General features: G+C 38.8%; 1 protein-coding gene across 2 annotated transcripts in view; it reads left to right on the forward strand.

Moving 5' to 3' along the window:
* LOC138746154 (receptor-type tyrosine-protein phosphatase R-like) overlaps positions 1-27375 on the forward strand; it is a 161787-nt gene that overhangs the window by 130282 nt on the left and 4130 nt on the right. For both annotated transcript variants that reach the window (XM_069904070.1, XM_069904071.1), the window contains 4 exons: positions 1697-1834; positions 8365-8475; positions 9342-9499; positions 10676-10789. In XM_069904070.1, coding sequence (XP_069760171.1) covers positions 1697-1834; positions 8365-8475; positions 9342-9499; positions 10676-10789 — 521 coding nt within the window. The remainder of the gene's footprint in view (positions 1-1696; positions 1835-8364; positions 8476-9341; positions 9500-10675; positions 10790-27375) is intronic.

Raw genomic sequence — 27375 nt, forward strand, 5'->3', positions numbered from 1 at the left:
ACGGAAGCTTTTAATGTAGAGCTAAATTGTCATTCTACATTTTGCTCTTTCAACAATAATTGTTTTGTAGCTTCTCATTCAATTCAACCTGTTGTGCAAGTATTTTAAGTTGTAATCACAACTAGTTAGTGTTTTCTTTAAATATCATCATATTTAATTTACTAGGATCCCGAAATAGAATGAAAAAGGTAAAGCACAGTAATTCAAAATAATAGGGCTTTAAAAGATACTAATTCCTAGAGGATGTGGACCAAGATAGATCCAGTTTGTATTCAATGATCTAAGAAGTCACATGATTAAAAAAATATATATAAGATAAATTCAGAGATTCCTGGTTTCTAGCAGGTATGGTGTTATTAAATTAATTAAGTAGTCAACCACATTGAATACGGCTATTAGATAGCAACCCAGGAAGAACAGATATAATTTTTAAAAATAGTTATTAATTACATTAAATTGGTGCTGAAGTTTGAATTTTTTTATCTGAGGGAATGGTGATACAGTCCTTTCAAGAATAGAAAGTTTGCTAAGTAAATTATGCTGTTGAAATCTATGCTCTTTAGCTTTATTTTTTTTTAAATACAAGAGCAGTTCATAAGAATTTTGGTAAACAACAGATGGTGGAAAACTGGAGCAACCACAAAATACTGGAGGAACTCAGCCAGCCAGGCAACATCCATAAAAGGTTCGAGATAAGTTTTTCTCAACCTTTTTCTTTCCACTCGTATACCACTTTAAGTTATCCCCATGCCATCGGTGCTCTGTGATTAGTAAGGGATTGCTTAAGGTGGTAGGTGAGTGGGAAGAGAAGGTTGAGAATCACTGCTCTAGGCCCAATTGTTACTAAAATATTTTGCTTGAGAAAAATTGTCATTGGCCCCTTTCCTTTGGAGTTATGAAACAGTGCACATAACGAGTCAATTAGGTATAATTAAAACAGAGATTCACAACTTTTTTCTTTCCACTCAAGTATCTCTTTAAGTATTCCCTGTGCCATCAGTGCTCTGTGATTAGTCAGGGATTGCATATGGTGGTATGTGGGTGGGAAGAAAAAGGTTGAGAAACACTGTTTCTCAATATTTTGAACTGAAGCCCTTCATCAGGATTCAAGGACAAGGTCGTGATTTTCATAAGACCATACTGCCCATAAGCGGAATATTATATCCAGATGTGCACAGAGCAATGTGTCAACCACAGAGGTACTTGAGAGGGGCTCTAGATGATGCATTTAAAATGATGAATGGTAAATAGCCAAGAATGTGTCCCTTTGGTGAAAAAGGTCAAGAACTAGAGGACATGGAATAAAGACATTAGATAAATGATGAAGCAGAATCTTTCTGTTGTGTTACTGTGTGATAATGATGTCCATTCTGTGAACCCCATCCATCCCATATAACCTATTTGTATTAATATTAACTTTCCTATTCCTTTATTAACTTTTTGATTTTTCCACAAAATAAGCTGTAATGTGTCTTTACTGTTTAATTCTGTGAATAAAGGTGTCTTTCTTACATTATTTTATATCTAGTTTCATTAAGATCGTAATCTAAGATAAAAATGAGTGACTTACATGGCATGTGAATGTTTGCTATGTCTTCTCATAGAGCAGGAATGGTTCAACAATAGGTATACACTGCACTTTGACGAGCCAGAACACATTTGGACTAGCATCCTGGTATCTCTGTCTCTTCTTCAGGGTTATGGTGGCCAGCAGAAGGCCTATATTGCGACCCAGGGCCCTATGATCAATACAGTAAATGACTTCTGGCGGATGGTTTGGCAAGAGGATTGTCCTGTTATCGTTATGATAACCAAACTGAAAGAAAAAAATGAGGTAAGATTTTAACAGATTTCAACAATCGCAAAATTTGTGACACTCCTGTTTGGCAAACACTGGAATCTGCCGCAACTAAATGTGATGACCTTCAGATGCTCTGGTAGAAACACAAAATACTGGAGAAGCTCTGCAGGTCATCTGCTGAGCTTCTCCAGCATTTTGTGTTTTTACTTCAACCATGGCGTCTACAGATTTTCGTGATTTACTTCAAAAGCTCTGGAGTTTTCTTGACAGGAACCAGAATCAATTTTATCTCAGAGTATAACATAGTAGAAATGAAGCGAGTTCTGAAGATCCAGTGGATTTTATTGAAACCATGTATATTTATTGTGAAACCAGGATGACCAATAGCATCTTTCCTGGATTATTGGGATTTTTTTTTAAAAAAGGTACTAGTTAAGTCATAAGGTTAACATTCTTTGTGGTGTTTTTATACAACAAATTATTAGACTTGGGTGAAAACCCAAACATCCATGGTTCTCTGTGGCCGCCATTCTTAATAGGGGCCCTATGCCACCCCTGGAGGGGGGGGGGGTGGGATGGGTCACAGCATATTTAAGTAAAAGCCTTGTTCTCTTTTCACCTCATTTAACATAAATCTGTGGGTATTTTTTTTAATGCAGTTGGTACAAATATGGAAGAATCCAAAACTTGATAGCTTCACAAAGAAGAGAGCCTATAAACTTTGAGCAGAGTCCTCGGGGTGGCTGTAGCCAAAAAGAAAGAGATTGAGTTCATTTCTGTCTCACCATAAATCAATGAGCAGATTACATAGTATATGGAGTTTCAACAATGAAGGTAATATTCTCTGGCAGTTCATCAAAACCATCTCAAATATCTGCTAGCAGGCAATAATTATCTATCACCGTTGTTGCACTGAGTTTTTTGTTAAATTATGATTGAATCATTGAACCTTAAAAGAGAACTGGACATACTTGGGAGAGAAGGGCTTGAAAAAATACAGGAGAATGGAATTGACTGAACTGCTCCACAAAAAGATGTCAATGGCCTCACTGGGCTGAATCATCTTTTTCTATCCTGAGTTTTTTGTTAAATTATGATTGAATCATTGAACCTTAAAATGAAAACAGGATAGAAAAAGATGATTCAGCCCAGTGAGGCCATTGACATCTTTTTGTGGAGCAGTTCAGTCAATTCCATTCTCCTGTATTTTTTCAAGCCCTTCTCTCCCAAGTATGTCCAGTTCTCTTTTGAAAGCCTCTTTTTCCCTTACAAAGCATAATCAGTCTCTGCTTTATTCCCTTATTCCTTCTGCTTTTCAGTTTAAATATGTGCAGCCTTGTCCTTGAATACTGAATAACACTGTCCTGTTCACATCCCTCATAATCTTGTATACCTCTACATTCAATCTTCTGCCCCAAGGAGACATTCCCACTTTCTCTAGTAACTGATATTCTTCATCCTTGGAATCATTCAAGTCAACATTTTTTGCCTTCTGTTGATCTGTACATTCTTCTGAAAGAATTGGATGTCCAATTTTCACTTTGGCCTAATATCTATTTTATAAAAGATTCAATGAGACCTTTCTATTTTAGTCCTCTTACTCTATGGAATATTAAATCTCATATGCTTCATGAACTGCTACTTTTGAAGATTTAAACCCATGAACCAACCAAGATCTTGGTGTTTCTGCGTGCCCTTTAAAAGTGTGCCATTTGGTCTATATAGTCTAATATTTTGATAGAAAACCAGGATAATTCAAGAACACTTCATTCTTCTCTGTATTAACTATTACAGTCACTTATCTGATCAATCTGACACCTTTGCCATACATTACAATTCATATTTCCCCATTTATCACACATCCAAGTTTTGTGTCAAATGTCCCAATCCATTTCCCAACTGAGTTATCAAGCATCAAGCTACATAAGGTGATTTTAGAGCTGGTGCTTAAAAACTTGGCCTGAATGTTTGAAAAGTATTCAGCAATTTTATTTGTTGTTTTCACAAACAATAAAAATGCTCACTTTTTTTCTGGGGGATGGGGAGGAATGGAAGAATCATTTACGTGAGGTTGACACCCATGGAGTTTGTTGAGCTATGATATTCGGACAGACACCACACCCCCAAAAGAAATATGCATGGAAAACCAGATGATAAGTTCAAAAAGTTTGAAAGAGCAAATATTGGACAAAAATCTGTTAAGACCCTGAAAAGTGGTCTGTAATAGGCTTTATTGGACCTTGACCAAGATTACATAACAGTTTCCATGTTAAAATGAAATGTTACTAATGAGGTGTTGGAGGGAGGAGTTGGTTTGTTTTTTCCTAAATTTGCAGTGAATATGACCTACATTACCTTTCACTTGGTCAGAATATTTATTCCTAACTACTAAAACATCTGTATTGGAGAGTTATCTTCAGCATGGAAAATAATTAAGGCAATTCACAGGGATGCTCGCAAACACAGACGCCAAAACCAAAAACTGGGATTGTTTGAAGATGCTCATCAAGCTGAAGGGGTTTGAGGGAAGAAGACCTGAACGCGGTGAAGGGTGACTTAGGCATTAGGAGAAGGAAGAAGGCAGTGCTGAGCACGTTACAGTCTGAGGAATAGGTGTTTGGTGCTGGCGGGCTCGTTATGATGCTGAAGGAAGGTGTTTGCAATGGAGGTCTTGGAACACAAGGTGGCTATCTATGACCTGGAAGGTACTGAGAGCCACCGTAGGTTTGTAAAGGTTTGACCTTTCTCTTGGTTTCATTGGTTTGGTAACTATTTTCCTTTGCATTTGAGATATTTCTCCAATTAAATATAAATGTTGGATTTAATCTATCCTATACATCATCCAAGCTGGTAAGGAACAACCCTCACTAGAATTTCTCTTCTGGTTCAGTTCCTTATGTCTGCCTAGTTGGCTTGTCTACAGTGCGGTACATTTGTTGCAGAGAAATGGATCAGAGTTCAATCCACAGGATGATAAGAGTGGCAGAGAGGATCACTGGAGTTTCCCTCCCCTCTCACAATCGACATAATCAACGGGAATCATTGTCTAAGGAGGGCATGCAAAATTATTGAGAACCTCTTCCACTCTGCACACAGCATCTTTTAACTGCTCCCATCAGGAAAGAGATGCAGGAGTATCAGAGCCCATCACCAGCTTCTTCCTACGGACAGTGAGAAGACTGAACAACCAGAGGAACTGTTTACACTAACCATCCAAGACTCCTGTATTCATAAAAGAATAGTTATTTATTTATAAATATATATAAATACTTATCCTGCATATGTATTCTCCGTCTGTATGTGTGTTATGCCTGGTTATGTGTCTGGATGTTTTGCATCAAGGACCAGAGAACGCTGTTTCGTCAGGTTGTACTTGTATAATCAGATGACAATAAACTTGATTGGACTGAGGAAGAGTGAAGCAGCAGGCCTAGAATATCTTGGATTAGAAAGTGTGGTGGGATGGGGTTGTGGAAAATAGCTACAATCATTGCTGAAAGAAAGCATGTATTGGGGAATGATATCTGCGATGCGACTCACGAAGAAATATTCTGCTAACACACCAGTCATAAACTCCCTGGTCAAGAATGGCTACTTGGGGGAGATGTGGAAGGATCAGTATCTCAGTAGGAGCTGCTACTTTCAGGAAAGGTAGGAGGCAAGCTGAAAACAAAGTAAGTCAGAAGATACTGCTCAAGAATCCTTTCATCCATGTAAACAGCAAATTCATCATTTGTTTTATTAGATTCACAACCATTGTAAGCATGTATTTGACTTCTAAAGTTTCAAAAGTTTTTTTTTAATGATAAGACTATAGAAGCTGATTCTAGCCATTGAATCCCGTGCCACCTGATCAACCTACCAACCCCAAACATTTTTGGAGGATGGGAGGAACCAGAGCGCCTGGGGAAAACCCATGTAGGTCACAGGGAGAATGTACAAACTCCTTACAGACAGCACCAGGTTCAAACCTGGATCACTGCTACTGAAATAGAGTTGCACTAACTGGTACTTTAACTGTGCTGCCCTAAGTTCTTTTGAGCAGATCATTTGTGTTTGAATTAATCCTAGTCCCCAACACTTTTCCTCCAACTCCTCCTTCTGCTATTTCTATTTGTACCTCCCAGAGTTCCATAGATTCACAGGAGACCGAACGCTGTGTTAACCTGGTGATGTTGAAAAGATGAAGACAGGCCAACGCACTGGGAGAATTGCCCTAATCTGTCTGAACCACCAGCAGGACCAGTCTCTTGATTTGAACAGGCGTGCAGATCCCTTGCATAAGAGGTCAGCATGAAAACGGTACCAAAATCTGTGCTGAACTCCTTCAGTCCTGCACTGAACTGTTCAGACCAGAAGTAGAACCTAAATCCAAAGATTTGTGATTCAATGCGGTGATTGAGCTGAGCTGATCTTAACGTGAAATATAATCTTAAGTAAAAATTGTAACAATGCCCTTTAGATTGGACAGATATAGAGAGGTTATAAATAGCTCATTAAGGCTTGGCTGATATTGTATGAGACAATAAGTAGGATATGCTTTCATGAATAAGTTCAGCACATTGTCCGCCCAGTTTTGAATGTTGATAATTTAGTTGGTCAGGGATCAAAAAACAAACACCCTCGAGATCGCTAAAAGTTTTAGTGCCCGGCATAACTCCTTTATCTCTGAGACTCAGAAGAAGTTGACTTCGTTGATGATCTGCAGGTGGTAATGAATGATTTGGTCTGTAATCCAACATTATTAACAGTAAAATATTTCAAACCAAAGGAGGACCCTGAAGCATTGATAGAGATTTCAAAGCTGATAAAGCAAGTATACCGTCCTATGAAAACTCTTCAATGAATCAAATTTTAGAAGATAGTCAACACCACTCTGCCCTGTTAAGATGAAGGTAATGGGAAGCATGAGACTGGCATACAATCATTTGTGGAGTTCTTCTCAGAACAGGTATAATTGTCTTTTAAATATGTGATTGTGCATGCTGCTATAAGCTCATGACTTAATGAATGTGAAGGATTGATTTCACCTTCTATTTGGTTAGGTGAAGACACTGTCAATATTATGTGCCTTTCTTATCTGTCTGGGATATGGGCAGACTGTGCTAGTTCAAGGCGTTTGTTTTGGATGTGATACTTTGCCACACTATTCCTGGCAGAATACTTGTCCAAAAATTAGTACGGAAAGAAGACTCTCTCTTCTCACCTGTAGCCCGTCGCATTGATGTTTCAAGCAACCTGTGCAGAAATGAATCTTACAGCTTGCTACGCCAGACTACTGAACTCTTATTTGTTTGCATTTAATGTCAAAGATTTTGCATAATGTATTTTCCTTACAGAATGTGTTACATAATTTCTCAGTGCAAGAATGTAAAATGTCCATAATGAAATCTCTTTTTAAAATTATTTTACCACTGATATTTGAACTATTTTATTTTAAAGTTTCTGTGAAGCTTAAAATGTTTTTTTTTTCATATAATAAATTCTGGATGTATGCTGCCGAAGGGGCTAAATGTATTTTGCCAAGTATAATCACTATATAAATAAAATTGCCATTATTTATAGCATGTACCTTTCAATGTAAAAATATTCAAGTGAAGAAAAAAATAATATGTTTTAGTAGCTTGTTCTGGCTACTTGCTCATTGCCAAGTTGATTAATTATTTAAGTACTGTATGCTTCCTTTATAATGTACTGGTCAAATGAAGACAAATGGCACTCTATATAGGTTTATAAAAAGTGCTGCTTTTGTGCTTGAGAAAGTTTTTCCAAAAGCCTGCCAAGTGAAACCCCCCTATTGTACTGACACTACTTTTGACTAGAGTCACCGTCAGAACCTGGTCATCAGGAATCAGCTCCAGCCAGCATGGTTTATTTATGCTGATCACTGGTATTGATCACGCATATGAGTTCTCATAAGTCGAAAGCTTTCTCCCCAAGCAGTAAAAAGTTTGTGTGCCAAAATGGACTGCAATTGTACACGAGTGATTTGCTTTCATATGTGCTCAGTTTTCTTCTTGTAATTAAACAATTCAGTAAACCAGCTGTTGAAATGGACTGAAGGTAGGAAGTCAGGCTTCAAAACCTATACGCAGGAGCAGAGGTGATGATGAATGCAGCTGTAGCACCAGTAATGGGGAGGGGGGGGGGGCAGCTGAGTTGAGGGGCAAACATAGAAACATGGAGCACGCAAGTGAACCCATCTCAATGTTGCAAGCACTGATTTCAGGGAGAGGGCAATGTGCACATTCTAACAGTAGCTTTCAATGTCTCGTTTGGTGCAGCAGAAAAAGTCCACAGTCCTAACACGCTACAACCAAATAAATCAAATCAATCCCTTCCTTGAGAAGTGCACATTGTTAATGATGTGAAATCAATTCTGTTCATTTGAATGGGATGTTCAAATAAAATTGTGTCATATTTATAGAAACACTAAAGAAAATCAAGAAGAACCTCATTTGCACCAGTTTAACATTCTCCTGAGCATCCCTAATCGCTTTTAATTCAGTGAATCTTGGAGCATTTCAATAGCACTGAAAGGATTTTATTTTTGTTTGTCCCAGAAATGTGTTTTGTATTGGCCAGAGAAGCGAGGCATCTACGGGAAAGTTGAAGTCCTTGTGAACAGCATTACTGAATGTGAGCATTATGTCATCCGGGATCTTACCCTTAAGGTAAAAATGGCTAGAAGTGGTTCTTGTGACAAGGGCAGAGTTGCCGATGGTTTGAATGAACTAAATTATTATTTTTGTCATTTTGCATCTATTTAATTTCCCATTATTGTGACTGTATTGCCAGTATCATTGAGAATTATCTCAGTCAAACTCTAAATAGGTAACGTCAACTACCTTTGATATTTAACACCTCGATTTGTATTATTTGTGTACAATTTAATTTCCATGATTTTTCATGGAGACCCCAGGTGAGGTTTATACAATGTAAAATTATGAAAGTTATAGATAGGGGTGGACTGCAGGAAATTGTACCATAGTTAAAACTAGAGGACATAGTTTTAGAGCAGGGGTGGCAACCTACGGTCCATGATCCAAATTTATCCGACATGGTGTGCAGCTGCCCCGCTCAGTGTGAGGTTCCCCATCCCCCCCTCTCTCTCTGCGTGGCTCCACCCTCCACCCCACCCCCCACCGTGGCTTTTTCAATCCATCCAGATAATAATGGTCCTTTATTAGATCTCTTCTGCAATCTGTATGGGACCTTCACATCCTTTCTCTAGTGTGATGACCAGGATTGGACACAATGCTGACACAGTGATTTGTAGCTCAACACTTTGGTGTTCCAGTGCTATGAATAAAGCCCAGGCTCCCCTATGCTTTTCAAATCGCTTGGTCAACCTTAGCATCAAGAAAAAGTGGTTAGGCCAATTTCACAGCTTGTAGATCATGCGGACAAAGAAAGAGGAAGGTGATAGCAGCCATCACTTCAGCATTTTGGCAGAGCTTGGGTTGCAGGATTGATAATATCTTTGGAAATGAGTATATCCAAAAATGACAATTAAGGTCTCCCTCTCTTGTCTGATCAGCATGAAGGCAAATTTAAAAACATTAAACACTACTGGTACAAATCCTGGCCCGACCACAAGACCCCTGACAGTGCTCAGCCTCTCCTGCAACTCATGCTGAAAGTAGAAGAGACGAGGCAGGAATCACCTGGCCGTGGACCTGTTGTTGTACACTGCAGGTAAGGTGCTCCATCAGCACTCCTTTCATTAACTTCTTCATTTCTAGAAAAATATTGAACATATTTGTTCTACAATCATAGCAATTGTATTAAAAATGAAAGAAAAGCATTAAAACATATGAGCATAATTTGTATTTAATAGAAATTCAAAAAGTACCATAGTAATTAACATTTTTAAATTTAGACTTAAGGCATGGTAACAGTCCCTTTCAGCCCACGAGCCCTGAAAGCCAATTGACCTTCAATCCCAGGGCATTTTGAAGGGTGGGAGGAGATCCGAGCACCAGGAGGAAACCCACACAGACACGAGCAGAACGCACCCTACGGATTCAAACCCTGGTCGCTGGCACTGTAACAGCTTTGCGCTAACCACGCTACCCAATTTATGTGTCAATAAATTGAAACATTATGTGGTCAATATTAAAATTCCATTCAGTTTTAATTAAATTCTTCACCTGCCTTTCAGGTGGGTAATGCTGAGGAAAACACATGCTGTGATTTTCTGAATGAGCCATGACTCTGATATGTGTGGAAGCATTATTTTTAGACTCCCCACCCCCCCCCCCCCCACCCACTTCCCCTGTGAGTCTGGTTTTTGAAGTCTTATTAATGAATCAGCACTTGGTTTTACTGCTTTATTGCCTATTGGATCATTTGCCTTGATTTTTCACATAAATCCATATTCAGTGCAGACAAGGGAAGAGCTGATTTTTTTCTCCCTCAAAAAAAGGGACTTTATTCACAATGAATTATTTACAAAAGGAAAACCATTCATTAAACTTGCCCTTAAATAAAATCCACTCCAATTTACCAAACTTCTCGGAATTATCCAAATCAGCCATATTGTTAAAGTCAAATATTTAGTTCTGTATATTATTCATATATCTTTTGACAGCTTTGGACTCTTTATGTAGAGTCTGTGTCCCTGTTTTCTGGGACTTGTTTGCACCCAACCTCCAGCTGGTTTGTACTGGTGTTCATACTGTAGTTACCCGTGGACCCAGTCTGGAGAATACATTATGAAATGTTAAAAATGGCCAGAGTCCAAGAGTTATTAACAGAATTTGAAATAATTTGCCTGTTTCCAATGCCAGGATATTTCGTAGGAGCAATGGGCATGGAAGTTATCCTAAGGAGTAAAGATTGATGGGTATGATTTATTTGCCTTCCTTTCAGTGCTGGGATAGGGAGGACGGGCTGTTTTATAGCCATCACCATTGGATGCCATCAACTCAGAAATGAAGGCATGGTCGATATTCTGAACATTGTTTGCCAGCTGCGGGTGGACAGGTAGGTGTTCATCTTTTCTTAAGCGATAAATTGATTGCAAAAAGATTATGATCACAAAGTGGTAATTGTTGAGAAATAATGTTTGTTTGGAGATTGGTTTGTTTATCCTTAGACCATTCTATTGAGGATTTCACTGTTGATCGTTCCTTGGTGTGAAGAACAATTTGTTGTCATAATTGTGCCTCTGCCAGTGGTTTCCAACCAGGATCTCTTTTCCATACTGAAACAATTTCCAGATTTTCAATGTTCTATCTAGTTAACTATTTTACCTGTTAACTATATATGGGTTTTATTAACTCTTTAAAAATAATGTGCAAAATTAGAGAACATAATAAGGGAGGCAATGTATTAATGTGGAGAGAAAACTGGTTGGGGGGGCTAGAAGCAAAGCATAATAATTAATGTTCCTGAATCCAGCTATTTACATTACATATTAATGATCTAGGTGAAGGAATAGTGTGTAATATTCCTAAGTATGCAGATGACACTAAGCTGAGAGGTAGTACAAGCTGCGACGAAGATTCCAAGAAGCTGGAAGGTGACTTGGATGCATTAGGAGAGTGGGCATGGTGAATGCAGTATGATGTAGATAAACATGAGGTCATCCACTTGAGTAGCAATAACACAAAAGCAGAGTATTATCTGAATGGTGAGAAAATATATAAAGAGGAGGTGCAATGAGACCTGGATGTCATGGTGAATCAGTCATCGAAGATTGGAATACATGTGAAGCAGGTGGTAAAGAAAGAAAGCTTTTATAGCGAGAGGTTTTGAATGTAGAAGTAGGGAGTTCTTACTGCAGTTGTTTAGTGTCCTGGTGAGGCAGAGGAAGGACATTCTTGCTACTGAGAGAGCGGATCAAAAGCTCCACACATTGATTGATGGGATGGCAGGACTGAGGAGTATCTACATAAAGAGAACAGGCAACAGCCGAGTAACATGTGAGCTTATGATCAGTTTCTATTTCCCCCTTGGTTTCATTGAACGGCAATCCCAGAAAATTATTCGACCCACATCTTCTTAGCTCAAGAATACTGAGCTAAGGAGCCTGAGTTGAAATCAAGTAATGTAGTGAAACACTTAATTCTTGCTTTTTCCCTATCCAGCGCTTTACCCCCCACTTTCTTTCCCTCTCCATTCAGAAAGATACCCTTCCCCCTATCACTCCCACCAAGATTCACTTATGACCTCTTGAACCTGTAGTGTGTACTCCTCCCCCAGCCCTTTCCTCCCTCCTCTCTTCCCCTAACCTTTTTATTCAGGCACCTACCTGCTCTTAGCTCAAACCTTGCCAAAGGGCTCAGGCCCGAAACAATGGTGATCCTTTACTTCCTATAGATGTTGTATGACCCGCTGATTGAGTTTGTTGTTGAGGAATATGACCCCAATTTGTAAACTAATTAAAATGCAACAAATATAAATTGACAAGAGAATTGGCCAAAGCAACTGGTGGAACAGTCAGCTCTACATACACTTGGGCTCAGACTTCCATGCATACACAGCCATCAACGGAAATCCAAGACAAGTCTGACTCATCTGCACCCCCCCTCCCCCACTCAAGCCCTTACTGGACTTGGTACTGAGTCCAATGGAGCACCATTCATGTGCTGAGGAGAGGGACCAGACATATATTGCATCCAGCTCCTCAGATGAACAATCTAAGTAATGCATCCATGTTCATTTGAAAGGCACCACAATGCCTGTGAATGACAGAACGTACAGGTTAATGATTGGGTTGAATTAAGTTGCTTTCAGTTACATTCATTTGCTTTTTAATCCTTTCATTAAAAAAGGACTTTATTTTAGACATACAGCAAGGTAATAGGTCCTTCTGGCCCACAAGCCTGTGTGGCTCAATTACATCCAATTGACCTACAATTTTTAAACAGTGGGAGGAAACCACTGTTGACACGGGGAGAGCATACAAACTCCTTATACACAGCAGCAGATTTGTACCCGGGTCGTTGGCACTGTAACATCGTGGTACTAACTGCTATTGCTAATATATATACATATATCTGTGTGTGTGTGTATATATAGGTATTTAATTTATTTTTATCATTTAAATTTTAAAATATATTTTTCAAATAATATTTTAAAATGTTAACTGTGCTGAGCTGTTGAAAGGCATTCTGGAGGCAGGGACCACAGGATTTGTTGTTTAAAGCCGAGTTACTTCTTAGAGTCTCTCAGCCTGAAGAGACAGATCTTTTGGGGCAGCATTCTCGCTCCCTTCTCTCTGGAAAAGGCAGGTTGTTGAATCCAGGCACAAACCAGTCTGCTTTAATATTGTTCCAACTCGATCAAATTTGTGCATATATCTCATGTAATGCAGTGTTTTAAATCATCTTCATATTCAACATTTTCAAAACTACCAGGCAGACAATAAACGCACCTGTGCCTATATGATTTTTCCTTTGTTTCTGAAGGATCAGGTTTGCTTTATTGAAGTTTTTGAGTGGACTGAACCTCAAAAATAGGCTCTTCCCTCCCTTCCTGCTTAAAAGATGCTCATAATTTTGTCGCTTGGAGCCTAAACAAAAGAAAAAATACAATGACAAACAAATACAGCAAAGTTAAGTAACATGGATCAGGAATTTAAGGAGTGCTGTGTGCGTGACTTGTTTAGTGTAAAGTTGGCAGAATTATTAAAAAATGTTTGCTTTGTTATTGGGCAGCTGTGTCACCAGGATAAACATTCTGCCAATCCACGTCAGCAGCATTGTTACATGGAATAATTAATCCCCAGAGAAGTAGATGTGTTTAAAATATAGTATTAGTGCACACGGTTATTAAGCTTAATAGAATAATTGGAATGCTGATTGTAAAAGTAGCTAGAGACTGCAGTTAGATTTCACACCATAGTGGGAAGATCATTAAAGATCACAAAAAAGATATTGCATATTTTGGAATGCAAAAGCACTTGAATATCCAAGCAATGTGTCAAAGTAATATAATTCTTGCATTTTTCATAATTTTGGAACATTACCAGGATAAAAACCATTTAAACGGCAAGACTTGGATTCAACGAGATGTCATTACACTAGATAGCTTTAGTATATGAGGTTTTAGTTCAGCAATTTTGTTTGGATTTCAGTCCAATCACTGTCAAAGGTCTTAATTTCCAAAATTCCTTCTCTTTTGCATTTCATACATTTACACTTTCCTAAAGTTTTTCTATTTCTGATTTTTATTTTATTTTAAACCGATTTGCTTCATAGATTGCTCTACCTTTTCCACTTTCCTTGACTCCTGCCTAAACTGATAAGAACATAAACATAAGAAATAGGAGCAGGAGGAGGCCATCCGGCCCGTCGAGCCTGCTCCACCATTCAATGAGATCATGGCGGATCTGATGATAGACTCACCTTCACTTACCCACCTTTTCCCCACATCCCTTAATTCCCAACTACTTAAAAAATTGTCCTTAAATATATTTACTGAAGTAGCTTCAACTGCCGCAAATTCCACAGATTCACCACCCTCTTAGAAAAGCAGTTCCTCCTCTTCTCCATCCTAAACATACTATGGTACCTTGAATCTTGAGGCTATAACCCCCAGTTCTAGCCTCCTCCACCAATGGAAACAATCTACCTACCTTTATCTTATCCATGCCTTTCATAATTTTATGTTTCTATAAGTTCCCCTCTCATTCTTCTAAATTTCAGTGACTACAGTCCCAAAGGACTCAATATCTCCTCATAGGCTAACCCTTTCATCTCTGGAATCAACTGATGTAAATGTGAACTGAGTATAGAGGTGGACTGTGCAATTCTGATTAGATCCATCAATGTTCAATCATTTAAATGACCATATGGAGCACTTTACATGCAGTGAATAATGGAGGTCCAAGACCTACTGGCAAATTTACATAAGAACAAACGAAATAGTTATCTGCCCATGGACTCAGTACCAACTACCTTATCCCAATAACCCTTAGTTCCCCTACTATGCAAAAATATATGCATTTGTACCTTAAATAAATTTAGTGAGGAGACTTTTATTACTTCCTTGAGCAAAGAATTTCAAGAACTCTCTGCGAGAAGCAGGTCTTCCTAATTGATGTCCTCCCCCAGGCCGAACTGTCTGGATTTCATGTGGTGTCAAGTAACCAAATCCAATGTTAAATTTAAATTTATGCATACATACAGCATGGTAACCGGCCCATGAGCCCGTTCCATCCAATTACACCTACCGGGTAATTGATTTAGACCAGCGGAAGGAAACGGAGCACCCAGAGGAAACTCATTCAGGCACAGGGAGAATGTCATGTTCCTTGCAGACAATGCCAGATTTGAACCCCGGTCGCTGGTGCTGCGACAGCATTGGGCTAACTGATGCGCTAACCGTACAACCTTTCTTGGGATTTTCCCACCATCTCGGTGGGATTGCTTTTTTAGATCCATGCTAGGTTAGAAATGACCTAGGTAAGATCTGGAACCGCAATGGCAGATCTTTTAACCTGACACCCATCTAATGCTTCGAACAACACAAAGGCCATGCAACTCATTGAATCCTTGCTGACTCTTTGATGTGGGAGGGAAAAAGAAATGTAAATTATTTTTTTCATAAAGCCCTTGTTCATTCTTACTCATCTACTCACACACTGAAAGCTTTATTTAAGCTTCCTTTCCTTCTTCCTCCTTTCATCCTATCGCTTAAGTGTGTGGATTTTAATCCTGGATTTCCTTTGGATGGCATCATTCTACAAATATCAAGGCATTAAAACTACTAATTGACATTATAGTGCAAATATCTGGAATATATACCAGACCACATAAAATGGCACAATATAGATGCAACAAAAAAAGATATTCTTTTGAGCATGTAATGTGCATTCTATGTTCTAATGTATAGGTTTGGATTTCACTTACACGGTCTGCCAGCTGGATTTACCCTCCTTGGAGATATCTAGTGCAGTTTGGAGAGCCTGTCGTTGTGTCCTGAAACATTCTGGGCTAAACATCCTGGAATGGAGCACTGGGGCAGAGAAGGCCACAGGACCTCCAACAATGCATTTCCTCCAAATTTCCGTGAAACCCACTCATTGCTGATGAAGCCCAGATTCCATCTTTGCCAGCTGTCTAAGCAGTCAGGCAGTGTAAATATTTCTGAACACTTGTAAACATTTAAAAACTATTAAATATTATTAAAACCACTCTAAAACACATAAATAATTAAAAAGGTGAAACAAAAGAAAAAGTATATTAAAAATACACAGGAACATTTAGTCCTTTGTTTTCTTCTCTCAGGAAATCAACTGCAGCAAGTCTAACTTTGCTTAGGATCTGAGACCCAATTCCCTTGTGCAAATATAAAGGAATTTAAGCAAGTTTGAGCTCCACTTTAAGATTTTATTGAGAATTCAACCACAAACTTGCTGTTAAGTGAGTTTGAGACTTCAGCGGTTGACTACAGATAGGTGGAAGTTCTGGACTCGTGAGCAATTACCAGCAAAATCTGGGCCGTTATTTTGCAGAACTATCATCTTTGGAAGGTTTCAAATATAATTCTTCCATTCACAAAATTACTGCAATGTGTACATGACATCTTGTCAGGAACAGGACACAGGAGAACATCTTTTCAGATTTATTATCAGAGTACATGCATGACATCACATATAACCCTGAGGTTCTTGTGAGTCCGAATTGCAAAAAAAAACTGTACTTAACATATACATGTAAACAAATAAAGAAATATAAACAAACTGAGAGGGAAAAAAATCAATAAAGTGCAAAAGTAAGAGCCCTTAAATGAGTCCCTGATTGAGTTTGTCATTGAGGAGGCTGATGGTGGAGGGGCAGCAGCTGTTCCTGAACCTGGTGATGTGAGTTTTGTAGCACCTCAACCTCTTTCCCGATGGCAGCAGCGAGAACAGAGTGTGTGGATCCTTGATGATTGCTGTTGCTCCCTGACGGCAGTGTTTCCTGCAGATGCTCACAATGGTGGGCAGGGTTTTGCTTGTGATCTCCTTTTGCAGGGCTTTACTTTCAGGAGTACTGGAGTCCCCCATACCAGACCATAACGCAGCCGGTCAGCACACTTTCCGCCGCCAAACATCTGTAGAAATTTGCCAGGGTTTTCAATGTTTGATCTACTATTAGGGTGGCACAGCGAGCGTTGAAGTTAAATATTTCAATTTTTTAATGTTTTGTTAAATTTAGACATCCAGCGCAGTAATAGACCTTTTTGGCCCATGAGCTTGTGCCGCCCAATTGCATCCAGTTGACCTACAACCCCCAGTACGTTTTGAAGGGTGGAAAGAAACCCGAGTTCCCAGGAAAAACCCACAGGGAGAGCATAGGTACTCCTCACAGATAGCAATGGATTTCAACCTTTTTGCAGCGCCAGTAACCCTGCTTCAAATCCATTGACAGTAAATAATTTGCATGTTCTCTGCATGACCTACATACTGTTTCAACGTGTGTTCCAGTTTCCTCCCCCCCCTCTCCGAAACATACTATGTTGGTAGGTTAATTGGGCAGCCTGGATTTCATGGGCTGGGAAGGGCTTCTACCCTGCTGCATAACAACAATTACAAACATTTTTTAAAAATAAGCTGAGTTTATGAGTGCCTGTGAATGTGAAGTTTCCTGGTCAGCTCCCACAAAAGATTTAAGCTGGACAGCTTTCATTAAGCAGCTTTATAAGTTTTGTGGATGAATAATGGTCAATTAACAAGTAACAGGTGCCTGTAAAACTATACCCTGCAATAAGTCAGCACTACAAGAATCCTGGTGACAAAAATATAAAAATAACTTTTCAAAGGATTATGTGAAATGAGAAATGTGCTGATATGGTCATTTGATATGAAAGTTAAATGGAAAATACTGCATGTTAGATATATAAAAAAAACACTAATTTGGAATCGCACATGCTCCTGTATTAGTCTTCTCAAGAAATATAATGCACTTGGCATGGATTGAAAACCAGTAGTAGCCAATCAGCTGCCCACTACATTCATACTCACTCATCTCCCTTCCTAATTTTTCGTTCTGGTTCGCTGTTCCATTGGAGATAAAAGTTTATCCCATTCTATGAGGAGGTTTAAAGTAACATGAACAAAATTTCCGCAGTTGTGAACATAGCTCAGACCATCACACAAAACAACTCCATCGATTCCACCTACACTTTCTGCTGGCTCCAAAAATCAGCCAGCATGTTAAAAGGCTCATTCCCTTGCCCCATCCCATCCATCCTGGACACACACTCTCTTCACCCTCTTCCCATCAGGAAAAAGATTAATGAGAATATTCAAGGGTATTTAGACTCCTGAACAAGCCTCACACTAGTAAAATAGTGTTATCTTCACTCTGTGCTATGTTTTTACTGCTGTACTATGTATGGGCTACTTGCAAAATGAACTTTCTCATTCTACCGCAGTACATGTAACAATGAACTTAAATTTTCAAAGTGCCCATTCTATACAACCTTGCTTCACATGAACATTGATCACAAATTCTGTTACCATGGTTACATATAGGTAATAAAAGTATCCCAAGTTATTTCTGCAAAACAAAATATAGTACCTGGGCATTTAACATTGCCAGTGTTAAGTGGACATGTAGAAATACAAAAGTTGTCCACATATTCCACAAAAATGTTCCTGTCCTTGCTGTGGGCATTCTGTTTCTAGTCACCACCCCCGTCACACAGCTCAAAGGTACTTCATACTCAGTGATAATGGTCATTGTTGCTATGTCAGTCAACTCCAGCAGTAAGATTTTTTTTAAAAGTTGTATGGTACCAGCAATAGAGTTTTTTTTTGGAAAATTTTATTTTTGTTTTTCAAAACAAGCATGGTGTCACTTTTGAAAATACAGTCATTTTTAACACATTTACATATTCTTTTAGCACAATTGCTTCTGAGATTCAAGTACAATATCAATTTACTTATAATTCCCCTCCCTCCCTGCCCCCAAACATAAAAGGAAAACAAAACATCTAAAGAGGTAGAAAATTAAAATTCAGCATACCGCTAGTCTTTCTAATCTACTTCCACTCTTTGAGATATTTCACTGCTGGAATTTAGAAAAATGAGAGGGTATCTTATAGAAATCTAAAATTACAAAAGTTGTAGAGAAGGTAAAGGTAGGCAAGTTGTTTCCGTCAGTAAGGGAGACCAAAATTAGGGGACATAGACTCAGATTTAGGGTAGTTAAAAGCTGATCCGACTTATGTCGGAACAGCATGTCCAATGCTATTAACGTAATTAGTGCAATACTAATTTTTTGTATTACCAACTATATCTTATGCCACAAAAAATACACACATTAAAATCAGAAATATCAGATTACTGTTTTAGATGTAGCAAAGAAACTGAAATCTTTTTGCATTCAACTTGGTCATGCTCCAAGGTGAGTCCTTTTTGGGAAGAGTTAAGAAATCTTCTAGAACAAGTCACTAAGATTCGATTTATACAGATACCGGAATTGTTTATATTGGAAAATATAGCAGATGTAATACTTAAAATGAGGCTGTTGAAGCACCAATTAGGATTTGTAAAGATCACATTGGCGGCGGCCGGGAAGTGTATACCGGTTACCTGGAAATCTAATTCCCATCTGGATATGACTCGTTGAAAAGCAGAAATATATGCTTGTATTCCCCTCGAGAAAATAATATAACTTTAGGAAAAAAATAAGATGTTTTTCTAAAAATTTGGGGTCCATATCTTCAGTGCATAGGTGTAGATTCTTAGCAATGCCCCCCTCCCCGGCCCTCAGCTCCCTGTATCCGGGAACCACCTGGGATTCCGGGTAAGTAGGATATTTGCCCCTTTGCAGGAAATTGATGAATCCAGTAAAACTCATTCCTTTTCTTCTCTTTTCTTTTTTCATCGCTTTTTCTTTTCTCTCTTCAATTCCATTGACTGTTTCTCTCCTTTTTTTCCCTTGGGTGGATGGGAGGGGGTAGGGTTAGGTCTTATTCTTTTTTCTTCTTCAAATCAACATTGAATGATAAGATTATGTTTCTTTTATGTAATTGATGAATTTCATGTTTTCATGTTGATTTGAAAATGTACGCAAAATAATTAAAAAAAAAGATTCAGGGTAGTAGAGTTAGGACAGAGAAGAGGAGGAACTGTTTTTCCCAGAGGGTGGTGAATCTGTGGAATTCGCTGCCCGTTGAAGCAGTGGAAGCGACCTCAGTAAATATATTTAAGATAAGGTTGGGGAATTAAAGGATATGGGGAGAAGGGAGGTAGGTGGAGATGATCCTTAGATCAACTATGATCTCATTGAATGGAAGAGCTGGCTCATCGGACCAGATGGGCCGACTCCTGGTCCTATTTATTATGTTGAAGCATAATGGTGGATCTGGGCTTGTAATCTCATCTATAATGTCGACAGATGTGTTGTCAGCAGTTGTCATCAAATGTTAGCTCTTCAGCAACAACATTTATGCCACACTTGATATAATCCTACTCTCAGGATCCTACTGCAGAGCTGACTGTACTTTAATTTATACAGGAGATCTAAGTTGAGTGTGTAAGTTTACAGATGATAGCTTCGGAGTGAAAACAGAACTGGAACCAAGTTATACATACATTTGTATTTATTATAAGGTACTCACGCCGCCAGGTCCAAACATTCACTTTTCTTTAAAAAGGACTACGTCCCTTCTTTTAATCGATTTTGTGCTCATGGTTTTAGCTCTCCCTCCCTTCCCATCCCTGCTGTGATTATACATTCAAACAACCATTGTAGAGGGCTTTGAGAAAGGCAGAACACAAATCCAAGATATTCTTTTGATGTCTGTACTGGGCAAGGTGAAGCAAGTTTCCACTTCTCAGAATTTGAATTGGGTTTGGTAGTTAACTGGAGTTCTTTGAGCTGTGTAAACAATCTGGACAAGTTTAATCTAGGCAGTTCAGAGGGCTCTAAAAGGTTAGATTTCTGCATTCTTGATCAATGACTAATTTGATGGAATACAACTTAGCCTGATTTCAACATGATTTGGAACCATGTCATTATAAAACAATTCTGCAAATTATTCATCAAAATGAGTACTTGTGCTTATAAATGGTTGCTAAAACTTGAGGGCCGATCTATGGCTGTCATGGCTAATATTAATTTCCTGGTGTTGTCCATGTTTCACTCATTAACCCTTTGGACTTCATGCCCCTGTTTTCAGGGACTTCCAACAAGTGTCACTGGATACCAACCACCAGCTGGTTTGCATTGGTGTTCATACTGTCGTTTGCCTATGGACCCAGTTCAGAGTATATATTATGAAAGGTTAAAAATGTCCAGAATCCAAAGGATTAAATTCCAGTGGTTGGTCACTTCATGGATTTTGCCAGATTTGCTAACGGTGACGGCACAGGTGAAATAATGAGGCACACACTCATTAAAGTTGCTTCACAAAATGAAATTAGAGTGCATAAGGATTCAAGGCCATGGCTGTCGTTCTTCAGAAAACATTCCGCCACCCGATCCTATTTCGGAGCTCCCAGATGAAAATAAAATAGTTCACATTTGGGGAAAGGAGATTGAAAGTCATCAAACTCTTGTCAGCATGTCCCCAACATTTCCCAGTTCCAGCTAATGACCAATATATAGAGATTCTTCATCAATTGGGATTGATGGAGGTTACTAAAACAGAGGGTTAGATTTTAAAATAAACTATTTTATTTCAAGATGTGGATTATCGTATAAAAGAAATAGCTAGATAACTACATTGACCAAAAATAAGCAGGTGAATAGATTTTAGGATTAAAACTCCATTTTGAAGATTGGATTCAATGCTCAGGTGTATAATTTTATAAATAATTCCTATAAATTGGACTACTAAGCACAATATGACAGATCACTTGTTTATAACGGTAGGAATGTTGGGGTGGGAGAATTCTTTTATCCGTGCGTCACAGTGTGTGACTGAGACAGTTACCTAATGCTCAGACAGGATGCAGTTCAATCTGTTAGAATTACTTTCAGGAAAAATACAGCACTTTGTGCGGTGTTGTGATCTTCAGAAGGCCAAGGGTAAGTGACGTTTATCTGTAAAGGTGGCCTTCATGGTGTTTATATATGCAAGGCAGGAAAAAAAATTGAAATATTTACAAAACAATTGTGAATATGTGTTCAGAACAGACTTTTGCTCTGTGCATCAAAATAGTGGCATCTTTTTCCACTTGAAAACATTGTCAATCCATTTAAAAATGTAATGTATAACATACTATCTTGGATCTTGTTATGACCATCTTTTCCATATAAATTGCAGAGAATAGATGAATAAAGGGTGAAAGGGTTTATGATTCTGTAAGGAAGCTGTGGAAAGAGATGTGTAAGTTCAAGATTCCTTTATTGTCCTGTATATAACTACACAAAATTTGTCAACTTTTGCTTGCTGTAAAGCCATTCAAAGAGGCACCACAAGCCCAGTGCCTGACCAATAAGAGAAAGAGAAGCAAAAGGGAATCACTTCGCAGATGCCAAGTCTCTCTGGATTTGGCTCCTCTGTTGCTGCATGACCTTCTATCCATTTTTGCACTGACCCCGAGATCCCAATTCCAGACTTCCATGAGATCAGGAAGCTACTAACACCTGAGGCCTTGCAGGAGCCCCCTCCCTCCACTGGCTCTCTTGCAAATCCCAGTTCTGATACCTCATTCTCACGAGCCTGTTGCCAGTAGCCTGCAGCCTGGTGTGAGTCCCTCAGCCACCAAGTTCCGTGTTGGACCTGGAAAAGCTCCACAGATCGGGCACCATCTGGAGAAGCAAAGAGATGGTTGCTGTTTTGGGTCAAGTACCTGCATCAGGATCCAGATGCAGAGTTCTGGCCTGAAATATTTGCTATCCATCTGTCTCCACGAATGCTACCTAACCCACTGAATTGTCCCAGCAGTTTGGTTTTGCTCCAGGTAGTAGCATTTTCCAACTCTTGTGTCTCATATGGAAGTTTCCTGTTGGACTGACAGGATTGAGCGATGAGAATAGTGAAAAAGAATCTACAAGGTTGACCCAGATGACTGGTCCTGACTGGTCGATCAGAACCTCTGCCAAAGTAAATAAATCCTTCTAACATACAAGTCATTATCCCATTGTACACCTTGGATGCAATTTAGTTAATTTATCCCTGATACTACTGAGCTTTTTTGAGTGTTACTCAGTCAAATGAAGTGCGTTCCATTACACTCCTGACTTGTTGGTAGCAATTCTTGCTTTGTTGATCACAGTATTTATGTGGGTGATCCAGTTGAATTTCTGATCTCTGGTGATGAACAGGATTATGGGATCCAGTGATAGAAATGTGTTTGATTGACAAGAGTTTAGTGTTCGCGTCTCATTGTGGGGATGGTGAATACAGGAACTTCTGTGGTGCTGTCTGCTACTTCCTGGCCTGTCTGACTGTTTTGAAGCCTTTTAGCAAGGTTGCTTCCTTTTCCGAGTTTATAATGAAATTGAACATGATGCCTACATTCAACCTTCTTGACTTTATAGTGGAAGGGAGGTCATCAATGAAGGAATGAAGTAGGTCTGGGCTGAGGTCACTGCCCTGACAAATCCCCGTGGCAATATCCTAGGGCTGGGGTGCTTGACCTCCAGCATCCACAACTATCTTCCAACAAATTCCAAATTTTCCACCAACTTCATTTTTGCCAAACTCACTCACTTTCTTCCTTGCTGTCAGGGGAAATCACTCTCATCTCTAAAATCCAGCCCTTTTGTCCAATAAGCTGATCTGTCGACTTGTTTCCCAAGGAAAATGAGACTGATTATTGATGAGTCAAGCAAAATTGAGCAGTTGCTTTGTAATTTCTATTGACTGTGCAGCCGAAGAATAGGTGTTATTCATTGTTTTTTTTTACATACATCATGGTAACAGGCCCTTTCAGCCCATAAGCCGGTGCTGCCTGTATACCCTATTGACCTACATCCCTGGTACATTTTTGAAAGATGGAACAAGCAAGAACCCCCCAGAGGAATCCCCACACAGACACAGGGAGAAGGTACAAACTCATTGCAGATAGTGCGGGATTCGAACCCTGGTGCCAATTGCTGGCGCTGTAACAGCATTGTGCTAACCACGAGGCTAACTGTGCCACCCAATACTTTTGGTCAAAAGTTAGCCAAAATTGTATTCTAGTGAGTTCCACCTAAACCATGGGCTACTTTCATACCAGTCTTCTGTCATCTGCAAGCATGGAAAATGTAGAATCCTATAATATTTTGGAATGGTTTGCAGATTGCTACTTCTCTCTAAACCCTCTGTAACCTTCCTATTTTCTTTTGGTGTTTTGTTTGTTCTTTCTTTGTCGCTGGTGAAATTATGGCTGGGATGAGCAATTCTCAGCAAATAATACATTCCACACTTTATAAATAACCTGCTTGCTATTACTAGAGATAACATTCCCATATTTATCCAGTTTTAGACCCTTGTACTCTTGGATATTGTATTTAAAATATACTTTTTCAGAGCCTGGCTGGTCATGCCACAATAATTATGCAGAATAAGTTAGGCTGTAAAAAAAAAAATAAGGAAGGGGTCTACAGAACAGAAAGGCCCATTTTGTTGAAGGAAACTGCATTTCTGATTACATCAAATAGTAATGACATGGTCAGGACACTGTATAAACTGAGGTTCTCATTTCTTCTGGATGGAACAACACAATTAGCATCAGGGACTGCATTATAATATTGAAGCTGCAAAGCATTAACATCAAGAAAGAGGGGTGATTTTCATTGTTTTTAATACACCAATCCACTTTTGCTTATTCCCATTCCTGTCAAAAATCTGTCCACCACCCTTACATACAGGAGGTTGAACAAGGAAGTAGTTGAGGCATAAGAGAGGTGAACAAATGCACTTGAAAAAAATGTTTGGATAAGTCAGTGTTTCACAAACAGTAGCCGTTAAAATCGAGGTTTAGGAGAGATGGATGGAGAATTGGAGTGATGGAAGAATAAAAGATGTGTGCTGGATATAAACTGACAATGAAAGGCAGAGATATTTAGTGTCAGAATTAAACAAGACAGAAGCCAGACAGGAGGAACTTAAGCAGGAAGTTGTGGGAGAGTCAAGAATAAAAATGGGTGGTGATTCATTCTGTGTCTTTAGAAAGAGAAACAAGCAACTGCAGTGGTCGAGACTTGTTTCTTTGTTCTGAATATGATGTTTATTTTCTTTTTAAGAAAAGAATATATATCTTATAAATAAATAAATGTATGTGTGTGTGTGTGTGTGTGTGTGTGTGTGTGTGTGTGTGTGTGTGTGTGTGTGTGTGTTTATATATATATATATAAATATATATAATATATATACAAAAAGAATGTATATACAAATATACAAACAAAATTATTTCCTTAAAATGCACATTAACCTTAGAAATAACCATTCTGTGAAAAAAAAACAGTGGACAGAGGGGGAGAAGAAGAAGAAGGTAAAGGATAAAGAGCTGGCATCAACATTTAATACAATTTTTAAAAATATGAATTACTAGTAAGAGATGAAAATTAAATATAAAATATTTAACAAATAGACTAAACTATCCAGGTATTTAAATAATTCAAATAAGGCCACCAAATATCTATGAGCATGTTATATTAATTTCTAAGATTATAAGTAATTTTTGTCCAGGGGTGTACAACTTTGCATTTCCATATTCCAATGATGTTCTGAAACTGATGTTGATGAAGAGTGGTACATTACACCTGAAAAAGAAGCAGTTAATGTAGAGATTGTAGAACACTGGTTCTCAACCTTTTTCTTTCCCCTCACATACCACTTTAAGTATTCCCTATGCCATCAGTGCTCTGTGATAGTAAGGGATTGCTTAAGGTGGTATGTAGATGGAAAGAAAAAGTTTGAAAACCACTGTTTTAATCGTACTTAATTGACTCACTATGTGCACGGTTTCATAACTCCAAAGGAAATGGACCAATGACGATTTTTCTCAAGCAAAATATTTCAGTAACAATTGGGTCTAGAGCAGTGATTCTTAACCTTCCCTTCCCACTCACATACCATCTTAAGCAATCCCTTACTAATCACAGAGCATAGGGAATACTTAAAGTGGTATGTGAGTGGAAAGAAGTTGCGAACCACTGCCCTAGAGAATAAGAGGTCGAGGGGTGAAATGAAGCTTTATAAAAGTCATGAGGCACTGTATAAAGTGAATGTTCATTGTCCTTTTTTCAGGATTGACATTTCTAGAACTAGAGGTCGTAGGCTTTAATCAAGTCCAGTTTATTATTATTTGAATGCACAAGTACAACCTGACAAAACAGTGTTCTCCGTTCCACAGTGCAAACGTACAGCCACACAATCAAACATAATGCACATAGAGACAAACAATATGTATGCAGGACAAGTATTCATTTATACAAATAAATTAAATATTGTTTCATAACTATGAAAATTTTGAATGGTTAGTGTGAGCAGTCCCTTTGGTCATTCAGCATTCTCACTGCCTGTGGTGAGAAGCTGTTTCTCAGCCTGGGGGTGCTGGCTTTGATACTCCTGTATCTCTTTTCCAATGGTAGCAGCTGAAAGATGCTTCCTGCAAGGTGGAAGGGGTCCTCAACAATTTTGCGCACCCCCTTCACATTGACAGGTTTGATCCTCTCTGCCACTCTAATGGCCCTGTGACCTGAACTCCACAGGTCAAGTGAGGGGGAAAAATTTAAGGTGGATGAGAGGGGGAACTTTTTCATTGAAAAGAATGAACTGCTAGAGTAAACTATAAAAGGGGATGTAATTTTGACATTCATAGGCAATTTGGGCAGATATATGAATAGAAAAGACTGAAAAGGATATGGACCAAATGCAGGCAAATGGGACTAGCCCACAACGCCAACTTTCTGAAATTTATTCACAATATTTTCTTCAATAATATATCCACTACCAATAAAGTATTTCAGATTCTGATGTCAGAGTACATACGACATCACATAATCCCTGAGATTCTTTTTCTTGCAGGCAAGGCAGAATTACCATTTATTGGCAGTGCAAAAAATTAACTGACTCAACGTACACATAAACAAATGAAGAGAAGTAAACAAACTGCAATGCAGAGATAGAAAAAATATAAATAAAATGCAAGAGTCCTTAACTAAGTCTCTGATAGAGTTGGTAGTTGAAGAGTCGGATGGTGGAGGGGTAGCACCTGTTCTGGAACCTGGTGGCGCAAGTCTTGTAGCACCTATACCTCTTTCCTGATGGTAACAGACTGCGTGCTGGGTGATGTAGATCCTTAATGATTGCTGCTGCACTCCAACAGCAGCATTCCCTGTAGATGTTCTTGTTGATGGGGAGTTTATCACCTGTGATTTCCTGCCATTACCTTTGGCAGGGCTTTTCACTCAGTGATATGAGTGACCCCATATCAGACTGTGATGCAGCCGGACAGCACACTTCCAACCACACGTGTAGAAATTTGCCATGGGTTCCGATGTCATTCCAAACCACCTCAAACTCCTGAGGAAGTAGAGGCGCTGATGTGCTTTTCTTCATGATGCCATTTCTGTGACCATGCCATGTTAAAATTAACAAGAAAATTCAAGACCAGATTTCGTTATCAGGCTTGCAAAATAGTGAACATGATCTCATCAACTAAATTGAAATGAGATGTGGAATGGCTA

This window comes from Narcine bancroftii, chromosome 11, assembly GCF_036971445.1.
Source record: "Narcine bancroftii isolate sNarBan1 chromosome 11, sNarBan1.hap1, whole genome shotgun sequence".
In the NCBI taxonomy this organism is placed as follows: domain Eukaryota; kingdom Metazoa; phylum Chordata; class Chondrichthyes; order Torpediniformes; family Narcinidae; genus Narcine; species Narcine bancroftii.